Here is a 13,643-nt window from a genome sequence, read left to right on the forward strand (position 1 = left end):
CCCAGAGAGAAGCTCCCAGGACTCTAGGGTACAGGGACTGGAGGATGGGGAGGGAAGGACAGAAGAGGAGGAGGAATAGACAGGGTGAAATACCCTGCTCAGCAGTCTACCACAATGGTTAAGAGCCTGGGCTATGGAGCCAGGCTGTCTGGGTTAAAACCTCTTACTGTGTGATCTAGAACAAGTTACTTAACCTCTCTGTGTCTCAGTACTACCATTTCTAGAATGAGTAGGCTAGTAGGACTTACACCATTGCCTCGGGGACGAAGTGAGTTCACGCACGTGGAGAGCTCAGCACGGTGCCCAGCAAGCAATGAGCACTCAATAAACACCACAGCTGCTATCAGTTCTTGTCTCCTGAGGCCCCTTAACCCCCGTCTGCCAGCTGTCCCCAAGGCATGGCCTCTTTCCTAAGCCTCTGTTCCTTGACCTGGAGGCAGTGCCTCCCTCTTCTGACGTGGAAGAAAAGAAACAGTCTGGGTTCACTTGGAGCCTGGAGGGCTGAGAATAAAGCAGAAGTGAGTGCTATGACATCTTGTCCCCCTCCCTCACCCCAATTCCAAACAGCTACAAAGGCCTGGATGGGCTCCCTTTGGAAGGCCTTCGCTCAATGGCATGAGCTCCTTGCATCCACACAGCCCCTTCCCCAGTGTCTGACAACTGGATGCTAGGACAGCAGCAGGACCCAGGGAGCCTGGCTATGCCCAGCCAGCGGGCAGGACAGTACTGAGACGTCCACACTCCAGGGGCTGGTTCCTAGGACCCTGTGAAGGGCTGGTGTGGGGAAGGCTTGCTAGGAGCTCTGTCAGTGAGTGGGGCTGAAGGCTCTGCCTTGAGTCGGGGTTCATTCTGGGGCCAAAATTCACACCTGGAACAGGCCTAGAATAGACCCAGCTTCCATGGGGCACTGCCGTGCAGGGGACTCCTGCCAGCCTCTACCCCCTTCCCTGAGGCCCTGGTGCCCCGCGTTAGCGGGCATCTCCACAGTGCTCTCCCGGGGGCGGCTGCCTCCTTCAGCACCTTCTAAATTTAGGGCTTGGGCTCTGTGACTCATTCCTGAATCTGCTCTGCTCCCCTCCTCCAGGAGTGTGCTCCCGTGGTAGTTTTATCTTCTGCTGCCTCAGACGGATTAACAAGGCCCTAGAATCCTACAGCAGCCACACACACCAAGGAGAGCTCCCCAGTCCACCTGCCCCAGCTCGGCTCTGGGCTTCTCTCTGACCAGATCCTGTGCTCCCCCCTCCCTTTACCTATCCATGCACCCACCCCCACCCTGCCACTCCCCGACCACAACCCACCCAGGTGGCTGCATTTGAGGCTGGCTCCAAGCGGGACTGTGGTGGCCGTGGGGAAGGAGATGTAGCCAAGCCCTGCCCCCTCCAAACCAGCTGCCAGGCAGAGCCCTGGCCTAACATCAGGACACCTGAGTTCTGGCTCAGACTCACTCCCACCTTACTGTGGGGCTCCTGGTGAGTTCCCGGCCTCTCCGGGCTTCTCTTTCTTCCTCTGTGAATAAGGGGTTTGAACCAGACCTCCACTAGGGAGGCCTGGACCAGAGCTGAATTTACCACTGAGCAAGACTGCCATCTTCAAACAGGGTGGGCTGGCGGCAGGGTTATCTGACGTTGGGCCCTGTCTCCCACCCAGGCTCCTCTCTGCCCGTGGCTCCTGCTCTGTTCAAGGAACACACAAGTCAAGGCCCTGCTGTCAGCCTTTTGGGACTTCTGTCCTGCCGGGAGAAAGGGTTGTGGTTCTGGTCTCACTGTCCAGGGCTGTGACCTTTGGGCAAGAATCACCTTTACTCTGGACCCAGGTTGTGGGGAAGTGAATCACGTGCATGTAGAGGTGTAAATGCTCCCTGCCAGGTTCCCAGTGCCAGAGGGGGAAATGGGGATGTGAGTGCCCCCTTCGACTTCCAGAAATGCAGGCCCCCTGAGCACAGAGTGGAGGTATCTGGGAGATGGACAGACCTGGGGCTGCGACATCTCTGCCCCTGCTGGGCTCTGGGAGAACCCTATCTGCAGCTGGCCTCCACCTGTGTTCCTGAGTAACAAAGAGTGGCTAATGTTTGCTGAGCATGTACCATGTGCCTGGTGATGTTCTACACGTGTAACAGTTCTTAACTCATTTATTTCATAGTTATACCTCAAGACAGCCCTTGAATAAGGCTTATCACGCCACTCTACAGACAGTGAGGCTCAGAGTGGGGTAGTGACTCACCAAGGATCCCAGCATTAAGTCACTGGGAGGGCTAGTTAAAAGCCAGGTCTGACTGCACTCCTGGCTTCTGTTTGTACCCTAAGGTAGCTCTTCTCAGCGTATACATTAGACACTCAATAAATGTTTGATGAAGATGTTTGATCACTGCCATGTAATGGAAAGATCCCTGTCCTAGTCCAATTTTACGCCAGCTCCTTGTGTGTCCTGAAGAAAAGTTCTTTCTTCCTTTAGCCTCTGTTTCCCCTGCTGAAAACAGATGATAAGTGAAGGTCCAGGGAATTAGATACTTGGAGGTGGGGAGGATCTTGAATTTCTGTTTCTACAAACACCTGCCTTTCATGACTTGCCTGAGGAGGCCCCATCTGCAACCAGACCTTAGGGTCTCCTAGCCCCTCCTATACCTATGTCCAGAACCTCTAAGAGCACTCCAGAGACAAACAACTGGGTACAGCCCAGTTCCAAAGGACAGAGAAAAGTTCATCTCCCTGGCAGGCAGCTGCCTGATCTTGGGGGGTGGTAAGGTATGCCTATGGTGCCACCTGACTGCTCCACCTGGTTGGAGGAGTGGCTCCTACAGCCTCTCAGCTCAACCAGCATCACTTCATCTCCTTAGCATCCAAGCCAGCCCAGGCACCACCTCCAGCTATCGCTGGCCCCAACTGGAATCACCTGAGCACCCAATTCCTCCCAGGCTCAGAAACAGAGCCCACTCTTTTCCATTCAGGGTCTGTCCCCTTCATATTACTCCTTCATCTGTCACACTTGAGTTCGTTCGTTTACCTGGGCCACTCTCCTGAGAAGCAGGGTCTGTACAGCTCCAGCAACACTGTCCTCTGTCTTCAGGATTCTCCAGTTCCTCCTTAGTTTCTGGCCTTTGGTAGTCATCTCAACAGAACAGGGCCTTTCTCCACTAGGCCCAGGTTGGGTAGGAGAAGGATGAGGAATAGGGACTCCTCCAGACTCCATCTCTCTAAGCCTGTATCCAACAAAGACACTAATCCTTGGGGTGCAGGGAAGGGCTCCAAGCCCAAACGCAGGAAGCCTGCGCGTTAGCCCTTGCTCACAGACTGCTGAGACCTGGGGCAAGCTCCTGCCCTTCTTGGGGCCCTCAGTTTTGCAATTTGTATAATGAGGAAATAGCTCCTCAATCTGCAATCACCCGATTATAATAATCTTTTGCCTTTATACATTGCTTGGCAACTTAGTTTCACTTCCGGATCTTATTCAATCCTTCCAATAACCTATTTCCATTTACAAATGAGAAAGCTTAGGTCCTCAGGGGAACAGAACTATCAAGGTCACACAGCAACTGAGAGATAGAGCCTGGGCTAGAGTCCTTGAATCCTGAACCATCTGTGGTCTTCCACACTGTTAAGATAGGACTCTGGCTGTATGACTTTCTCTGACCCGTTGCCCCACTGGTAAAATGACTGCTCTAAGGATCAAATTAAGAGAGGCAATGAAGGGGGCTGTGCTTTGCAAACCATAAGAAAAAGGACAACAGAAGAACAACGGGACGGTTACGTTACTATTTATTACTCTTACCTTTGCTAAGGCGCCCCCTCGTGTCCATCCCGAGGCGCTCCGTTTGCGCAGGCGCTCTTTGGTGTTTACGGAAGCCTTGAGGCCCAGCATTTGCGCGTGCGCTCCGCGTAAGGGGCCGCCCAATGGCCTTCTGGCTGTTCGCCGTCGGACGCTGCCTTCAAGTCCCCTAGTGGTTGTGGCCGCCCAGTTACTATGGTTCCCTGGGGCCCTGTCTGCTCTGCTTGGGTTGAGGCGTTTCTACAACTTCGGAGCGGCGCAGACCTAAGGAATGGCAGGGAGAGGCACAGCGCGGTCTCCCAGGACTCCAGCATCTCAGTTACCGCTGTACTTTAGTAGGGGTGCCGACTTTGGCGCCCCTCACGGCAGATATGGCGGCCCGTGCACTGCCTCTTGGGAGCCTCAATTAGCTGCTAGAACTTTTCCGAGTTGGAACGCTGTTAAAACTACATTTCCCAGAAGTCCAAGAGCCAGAGTCGCGGGAAAAGGGCCTGGGGCACGTGGGGAGATGGAGTGTGGGGACGGTAGTGAGTTTGTGCAGGCAGGGAAACGCGATGAAGTGGTGGAGCCTCGCTCTCTGAGCCTGGGCTGTGGGTTCGAAGTACGCACGAGTTACACGATAGCTGTCATAGGGAGAGAGTAGCGCTGTTGGACTGAGTTTTAGAAAGAATACTACGCACTACGTGTCTGCACCTCCCACAGGGCTTCCACCCCCATCACTCTTAGGAGACTGCACTCCCAGGCGTCACCGTCGCCTGGGACTCTGAGTTCTCTTACTGCTGTTCAAAAGAACTGTTTATAATAATGGAAATATTCTATAGCTGCATTGTCCAATAGGGTAGCGTCTAATCTGTGGCTACTGGACATTTGACATGAGGCTAAGTGCCATGGAGGAAGAAAAACTTTTACTGAGTTTATTTTTTAAATTCAATTAATTACTTTTAATTACATTTAAATAGCCACCTATGGCTAATGGCTACCATATTTGACAGCGGCACACTATACTAGACTAGACCTCTTAGTGTTCAATACCAACAATCACCTTCCCGCTTTGTGAGACCTGACAATTTAGTTTTCTTCCTACTGTTGACTAAAAGTAAGTACACCACCTAAAAGTTGAGAACTTTGTTTTATTCGCAGCCTTACTGAGGACTATAGCCGGGGATGGCAGCCTCTCAGATAGCTCTGAAGGACTGTTCCAAAGACGTAAGGGAGGAGCAAGGAGTTTTTCCTGAAAAAAACATGTAGTGAACATCCAAAGATTACTGCTAATCACACACAAGAAACCAGACATCTCCAGTTAATTGTTTTAGTGCCTATGCATGGGAAGATGCAAGAGTCTGGGCTCATTGAAATTATTCCTTTGGTATGCAACTTAACTATCTAGGGCTAGTATCCTGTTTTTCTCCATCCAGAATTCCCCTCAGGGTGCACCGTTCAGGGGTGCCTGCAGTGCCTGATGGCTGGATGGCAGGAAGCATTCTTTGTTTACTGACGTCAGGCAACACTGTTTTGTCCACACTGCCTACTCACTACACTTAGGCTTTGCAGATTCCACCTCCATTGTGTGTCCCTTGAAAACCTAAAAATTAGTTCAGACTGTAAAAATCTGCTGTGATGTTCATCAGGCTGGAATAACGGGCACAGATAAAGCCAGCTGCAAAATTAATAAGAAACAATATTTTCCCCAAGGATATACTGCAACTATAAAATGTCATAACAACCCCCTCCTTTGAGTGACTACTTTCTTACCGAGCAACTTTGTTTTCTAAAATCATAGACTGTCAGAAATTTTGCTGTTTGAAATTATATAAGTAGGAATGAAACTCTTGCCTGGAGGAGTTAAATCACTAAAAGGACAGGATTTACAATCCAGGTGCAGAGACTCAGATAAGGGATTTCTAAACATATATTCCACATCTGCCTTAACTTTATTGTTTCCAAGGAAACAGGACCTTGAGTCCACTGAGCAGTCCAGACGCAGTTCTGCTTTGCTTTGAGCCATCAAAATATTGCCTCATTTAAATTTCACCTAATTCCACCTCTCTCTCAAATCCTATAAGAACTCTATTCCTTTGTGTTTGGTAGGATATCTCATTTTTCCTCTGATGTGTTGTCTTCCTCCTAGCAATGGGTCAATAAACCTGACTTCATTGGACTATGGATTTGTCCCTGGTGATCTTTGATTGGGCTGACACGCTGAAATACTGGTGTCATTCTGGTTCTATAACAGGCCCTCTCTTCACTCTGCGTACTCTCTTTGGATGACCTCATTCACTTCCATCCATAAGCTGATTCCCCAATTTATGGTTTAGGCCTTTCTCTGGCCTCTGGGATGTCTGCTTCTGGTTCCTTAAACGCAGCGTATTTATTTATTTTTTGAAATTCATTTATGTATTTATTTTTGGCTGCGTTGGCTCTTCATTGCGGTGCGCGGGCTTCTCATTGCGGTGGCTTCTCTTGTTGCAGAGCACAGGCTCTAGGCGCACGGGCTTCAGTAGCTGTGGCTCGCGGGCTCCAGAGCGTAGGCTCAGTAGTTGTAGCGCACGGGCTTAGTTGCTCCGCGGCATGTGGGATCTTCCTGGACCAGGGCTCGAAACCGTGTCTCCTGCATTGGCAGGTGGATTCTTAACCACTGCGCCACCAGGGAAGCCCAAACTCAGTGTATTTAATACTGAATCTTTTTTTTTTTTTCTTTTGGCAACCACTCTTCACTGCTGTGTTCCAAGTAAGAACTAGGCACTGACCACCTCTGACCATGAGATGGTGGGACACTCCTCACCTGGGTCAGGTACCTCTTCACTCACTGTCCTCAAACGGCATCACACTGGATCAGCTGCTTTTCACATAGGTCAGCAGCCTAAAACTGTAGAAAGTTGGAAGGAATGATGGGCTGTAAGTGAAAAGCGGGTCTCAATTACTCTGCCCCTTTCCGCCCCCACCGCCCCCGAGCCCTTGATAATGGCTGGGGCCTCACAAAGGAGGCTGCAGAGGCGATCCCACCTGTCTCCCCCTCATCTCTCATGGTCTCCTCCCTAGAAGCTCTTCCAGTTGTGTCACCAGCTCATCCAGTCCCTAGTCCCTGCTAGTGCCTTGGGAATTTCATAGCCACCTATTTTCGCTGAGCCTGGTGGCTTTGCATAGGGTCGAGCTGTGGCCTGCCTGCTGCCCAGAGGGAGGGTGAGTACTGTGGGAAGAAGCTTCCTCTTGGGCTGTGCTTGGTTTTCTCTTGAACACGGCTAAAACCAAATATACTTCAACATCTTGAGGATTTAAGTTCCTTGTGAAGGACCCTCTTGCCACTTTATTCCACCCCACCTCTGCCACATCTCATCTACCAAAGAATTTTCTATTCCTCTTATTCATATAACTTTGACCTGCCTTTTTGGAAAATGAGAAGAGGTCATCTTTCCTGCCCATTTCAAAGCATTGTTCACATTCGCCCATATTGAATGATGCCCAAATCACAAGTTTCTCTCCTTGGTGGGTGTAGTTTCAGTTCATCCCATTCCAAACACTGTTTTCACTTTAATGCAATAGTCAACAGTGCGTGCACGTGGTGTGTAGGGAAGGTTGGGGGTCCCAGGACCCCTTTAGCTACAGATGAACTCACTTCCCTCAAACCCCAAGCATTTTGACCATTTCATGCTTTTAGACTGTTTAATTTTTAGTTCTATATTATTTAATTTATAATCTTTGGTGGTCCATTGGTTATAGACATAAACAACTATTTAAAGAGAAGCATAAAAATAAACCTATAAATTTGTCTAAAGATGATTGTTGCCAGATTCTTGCATTTATCCAATCAAAATGTATACACGGCACATCCAGATGTCAATAAGACTGCAAAGCTACAGCTAGAAAAAAGAAAAAAAAAGTGGACGTGATGATCATACTTCATTTGGCTTTTCATGTTCCGAGAATAAAGCCAGCCCACTCTCCCCGGTATCATTTGTGAAAACTGCTTGCAAACAGCAGTCTGAACATTTAATCTCATCATTTAGAAACAAAACATAAACATTAGAAACAAAAAATAAACCTGTTGGATTTTAAAAAGTATTATTATTACTGTTATTTTATTTATTTTTGGGCAAGCCTCGAGACTTGCAGGATCTTAGTTCCCTGACCAGGGATCAAACCCGGGCCGCCTGTGGTGGAAGCGCAGAGTCCTAACCATTGGACCTCCAGGGAAGTCTAAAAAGTATTATGAAGTATTTCAGACATATATTTCCATGTTAGGACACACAGATCCAGCTTCTTCTTTGGATTGCATTGAATTCCACCTTGTGGATATACCATATATGTAACCATTCATCCTGTCATATACTGGAGTGCAACTGCTGGGGCCAAGGGTGTGTTTGAATGTGTGTGTGTGTAGTATGACCAAAGTGCCTTCCCAAGAGGTTAGCCCTGTTTACGTTCCCACCAGCAGGAATGATGGTTCCATTTCCCCTCACCTCTAAATATTAATAAATTTCTTAATTTTTACCAGTCTGATGAGTGAAACTTGACCTCTCAGTCATACTTTAACTTACATTTCACTAGTTTTGCATAGTTTTATTTTTTGTGGACCATTTGTTTTTCTTCTTCTGATAAAAGTCATTGCCCGTTTTTATACTGGGTTTTCTGTTCTTTAGTTGACTTGTGGAAGTTCTTTATATCTTCTGGATTTTACTAATTTGTTATACATGTCGCAAGTATTTTCTCCTCATCCATCTCTCTATCTGCCTCTCTTTTTACTTTGTGTATAGTGTCTTTTTACTTTGTATATAGTGTCCTTTCACTTTGTGTATACTATTCTCTCTATCTGTTTTCTCTTTTTACTTTGTGTATATAACATAAAAATTACCACTTTAACCATTTTTAAGTGTACAGTAATTCAGTGGCATTAATTACATTCACAATGTTGCACAGCCATCACCACTATTTCCAAAACTGTTTCATCATCTCAAACAAATTTTGTAAACATTATGTAATAACTACCTATTTCCTCTACACAGCCCCAGTAACCTCTAATCTACATTGTCTCCATGAATTTGAGTATTCTATATATTTTATATAAGTGGAATCATAAAATATTTGTCCTTTGGTATCTGACTTATTTCACGTAGTATAAGTTTTCAAGGTTCATACAAGTTGTAGCGTGTATCAGAACTTCATTCCTTTTTATGGCTGAATAACATTCCATTGTAGGTATAAACCACATTTTGTTTATCCATTCATCTGTTGATGGACACCAATTGTCTCCACCTTTTGTCTATTATGAATAATGTTACTATGAAATGGGCATACAACTATCTCTTTGAGTCCTTGCCTTCAGTAAATCTAGCAGTGGAATTGCTGGGTCATACAGTAGTTTACATGTTTAACCTTTTGAGAAACCATCAAACTTTTCCACAGCAGCTGTACCATTTTACATTCCCACTAGCAATGCCCAAAGGTTGTTCCAATTTCTTTCTTTCTTTTTTTTTTTTAAATTAACTTTATTGGGTACAGTTGCTTTACAATGCTGTGTTAGTTTCTACTGTACAGCAAAGTGAATCAGCTATATGTATACATATATCCCTTTTTTTGGATTTCCTTCTCATTTAGGTCACCACAGAGCACTGAGTAGAGTTTCCTGTGCTATACAGTAGGTTCTCATTAGTTATCTGTTTTATACATAGTTTCAATAGTGTATATATGTCCATCCATATCTCCCAATCCATCCAATTTCTTAACATCCTTGCCAATGCGTATTATTTTCTATTAAAACAATTTTTTTAAAATTATAGCCATTCAGGGCTTCCCTGGTGGCGCAGTGGTTGAGAGTCCACCTGCTGATGCAGGGGACACGGGTTCGTGCCCCAGTCTGGGAAGATCCCACGTGCCATGGAGTGGCTATGCCCATGAGCCATGGCCACTGAGCCTGTGCGTCTGGAGCCTGTGCTCTGCAACGGGAGAGGCCACAACAGTGAGAGGCCTGCGTATCGCAAAAACAAAACAAAACAAAACAAACAAAAAACTAAAACTAGAATTACCATATGACCTAGCAATCCCACTACTGGGCATATACCCAGAGAAAACCGTAATTCAAAAAGACACATGCACCCCAATGTTCATTGCAGCACTATTTACGATAGCCAGATCATGGAAGCAACCTAAATGCCCATCGACAGACGAATGGATAAAGAAGATGTGGTACATATATACAATGGAATATTACTCAGCCATAAAAAGGAATGAAATTGGGTCATTTGTAGAGACGTGGTTGGATCTAGAGACTGTCATACAGAGTGAAGTAAGTCAGAAAGAGAAAAACAAATATTGTATATTAACGCATATATGTGGAACCTAGAAAAATGGTACAGATGAACCGGTTTGCAGGGCAGAAACAGAGGCACAGATGTAGAGAACAAATGTATGGACACCAAGGGGGGAAAGTGGGGTGGGGGTGGGATGAATTGGGAGATTAGATTGACATATATACACTAATATGTATAAAATAGTTAACTAAGAACCTGCTGTATAAAAAAATAAAATTCTAAAATTCAAAAAAAATCCTCAAATTTCCTGAAAGTAAAAAAAGATTTTGATAGTCATTGTTTAATTTTTTTTAAGCAATAATAAAGATGATGTGAAACTAAAAAAAAAAAAAGGAATGATGTAGATCTATGTAGTCTGATATGGAAAGTTCTGCAAGACATTGAAAATATAGTTACATAAAGAAGCAAATGTGGAACAGCGTGTAAATGCTACATGTGTGTTTATAGTCTCGTATATATATAAATATTTCTGAAAGGATACACACTAAATTGTTCATGGTGATACTTCTAGAGAAGGAGACTGGGACATTGGTGTGTATCAGTAATAATGATGCATTCACACCGAATTTTCTCTTCCAGGGAACAGGGGAGACTACATTTTCCAGCCTTCCTAGTAGATGTGATCTCACCAACGAGGAGGTGGGCAGAAGAATGTGTCACTTCAGGTCCAAGGCAATTAAGTATCAGTGTGAATGTTCCCCCCCACCCCCACCCCTAACCTCTCTCCCATCCGAACAGTTGGGATCAAAGAACTCTGAGATGATGGAGATGCTGGGAGGAAGCAGCTTGGATCTGAGTCACTGTTGAAGGAGAATAGTACACCACATGGTCTACCCCACACTGGAATGTGAGGGAGACATACATTTTTGTGTTTTAAGCCACTGAGATTTGAAGGTTTATTTGGTACCACATATAGTGGATTAAAGATGGCCAGAAATTCTTTGACGCTCCTTTCACTGAAAGCTGGGGTCTCTGTCCTTGAATCTGGCCTGGACTGGGACTGCTTCGGCCAGTAGAATGCAGAGAAAGTGATGCTGTGTAAGCTTCTGGGGTCAAGGCTTAAGAGACCAGTAGCTTTCTTGCTGTCTGTTGGAATGCTTGTTTTGGGATGCATCCTCTCAGAATCTAGCCACTGTGCTCTGAGAAACCTAAGTTATGTGGTGGGGCCACATGTAGGGCTTTCGTTTTCAGGTTTTCAGCTCGAATCCACCTTCCAGCCAACAGCCAGCATCTCCTGCTGGCTAAATAAGTGAGCCATTATTAGCGACCAACCCGGCTGAGTCTTCATATGATTCCAGTCCTGGTTGTGACTACGACCATGTAAGAGGCTCAAAGCAAGAATCATCTGAGCTCAGGCAACACTCAGAATCATGAGAGCTATTAAGAAATAGTTGTATTAAGTAATAGATAACCAAAAGACCACTAAATAGTCTGTCCTATGCTAACCAATATGAAGGTGTGAAGTGAAGAGGCTCACTCTTATACTATTTGAATTTTTGGCTACGGGCATGTGATTTATTTTTCAGTTAAAAATGGTTACAATTTTGAATTCAAAACTTCTAAGTACTGAGTCATGAGAGCTGTTTTTGTGTGTGTGTGTGTGTGTGTATATATATATATATATTTTTTTAATTTTATTTTTGGTTGCATTGGCTCTTCATTGCAGTGTGCGGGCTTCTCATTGAGGTGGCTTGTCTTGCTGCAGAGCATGGGCTCTAGGCACGCGGGCTTCAGTAGTTGTGGCTCGCGGGCTCTAGAGCGCAGGCTCAGTTGTTGTGGCGCATGGGCTTAGCTGCTCCGCGGCATGTGGGATCTTCCCAGACCAGGGCTCAAACCCGTGTCCCCTGCATTGGCACGTGGATTCTTAACCACTGTGTCACCAGGGAAGTCCTTGTTTTTGTATATTTTTGATAACAGCAACAGCAGTAAATATTTACTGATCACCTAGTCAGTTGATGCCAGGCCCTGTTCTAGGTGTTTGAAGACAGAGCTGGGATCAAGGCTGACTTGGTCCTGGCTCTGCTGAAGCTTCCAGCCTGATCGGAGAGATAGGCCATACACAACAAAACAAACACAGAAACATGATCCTTTCTGAGAGTGATAAGTGCTCCGAAAGGAACAACAACTGGATGATTTGTAGACATTAATTGGGATGGGAGCTATTTCAGATTGGGTGAACAGGGAAGGCCTTCTGAAATCTGACTTGTGGGCAGGAGTCAGTCCCTAAAAGTTCAGGAGGAAGAGCACCAGGAATAGGAAATAGCCAAGGCAAAGGTTCCACAGTAGGACTGAGTTTGGCAGTGATTTCAGTGCTGTGAATAAGGTTTTATCAAAGAGTAGAAAGAGGTAAGGTCAGACATGTGAGCAGGAGCCAGACCAAGCAGGGCCTTGAAGGCCACAGAAAAGGTTTAGGGATTTGCTTTGAATATGCTGAAAAGCCTTAGAAGGGTTTTAAGTAGAGTAACAAGAACTGATTTAGGCTTTTAAATAATCACTTTGCCTGCTGGGAGATGCCTAACCCAGGTGCAAGTTTCAAACTACATTCTAAAAACAGTAGGTCTTTAGGGCTTCCCTCGTGGCGCAGTGGTTAAGAATCCGCCTGCCAGTGCAGGGGACACGGGTTCGAGCCCTAGTCTGGGAAGACCCACATGCTGTGGAGCAACTGAGCCTGCGCTCTGGAGCCCGCAAGCCACAACTACTGAGCCCATGTGCTGCAACTACTGAAGCCCACGATCCTGGAGGCTGTGCTCTGCAACAAGAGAAGCCACCGCAATGAGAAGCCTGTGCACCGCAATGCTCGCCGCAACTAGAGAAAGCCTGCGTGCAGCAATGAAGACCCAAGGCAGCCAAAAATTAAAAAATAAATTAAAAAAAAAGAAATTTGCCTTCATATATTATGAATATTACCTAAAATTTTAAAAAGCGAATTTTATAATACAACTTTTCATATTTTTTCTTTTATAAATTTATTTATTTGGCTGCGTTGGGTCTTCATTGCTGCACGTGGGCTTTCTCTAGTTGCGGCGAGCGGGGGCTACTCTTCGTTGGGCTGCGGGGACTTCTCATTGTGGAGGCTTCTCTTGTTGTGGAGCACAGGCTCTAGGTGCGTCGGCTTCAGTAGTTGTAGTGCATGGACTCAGTAGTTGTGGCTCGCGGGCTCCAGAGCGCAGGCTCAGTAGTTGTGGCGCATGGGCTTAGTTGCTCCGTGGCGCATGGGCTTAGTTGCTCCACGGCACATGGGATCTTCCCGGACCAGGGCTCGAACCTGTGTCCCCTGCATTGGCAGGCGGATTCCTAACCACTGCGCTACCAGGGAAGTCCCAACTTTTCATATTCTAAAGATAAAAAATAAATATTTTTAGCCAAAATCAAATACTTCTTTATCATATACTATCGAAAAATGACAAAATTATTTTAAATTTCCTAGGAGTGTTTTGTGAGTCAGAAAAGGGTTAGGAAACCCTCATCCCAATATGACTCTCCAACTGAGAGAAATAACGCCTCTGTGCCTCACAGCAATAACATACCCTTCAATGTGCACAACCTAAGCTCCTATGATGGTGTCCCCAGGCACCT

The 13,643-nt window shown here is 46.0% G+C and overlaps 1 protein-coding gene across 3 annotated transcripts in view; it reads right to left on the reverse strand.

Moving 5' to 3' along the window:
* Positions 1-4,530, reverse strand: part of STARD10 (StAR related lipid transfer domain containing 10) — a 34,292-nt gene extending 29,762 nt beyond the window's left edge. Inside the window, exons 1-2 of one of the 3 annotated variants that reach the window (XR_010946173.1) lie at positions 3,766-4,530; positions 3,001-3,196 (exon numbers count right to left, since the gene is read on the reverse strand). Coding sequence is in view for 2 of the 3 variants with exons in the window: in XM_067750259.1 (XP_067606360.1) it covers positions 3,001-3,186 (186 nt within the window). In the remaining variant the exon portion in view is untranslated. The remainder of the gene's footprint in view (positions 1-3,000; positions 3,197-3,765) is intronic. The other 2 variants (XM_067750259.1, XM_067750257.1) reach the window with 2 other exon arrangements.
* Between the last annotated feature and the right edge of the window lie 9,113 nt (positions 4,531-13,643).

Source organism: Pseudorca crassidens, chromosome 9, assembly GCF_039906515.1.
Source record: "Pseudorca crassidens isolate mPseCra1 chromosome 9, mPseCra1.hap1, whole genome shotgun sequence".
NCBI classification, from domain to species: Eukaryota; Metazoa; Chordata; class Mammalia; order Artiodactyla; family Delphinidae; genus Pseudorca; species Pseudorca crassidens.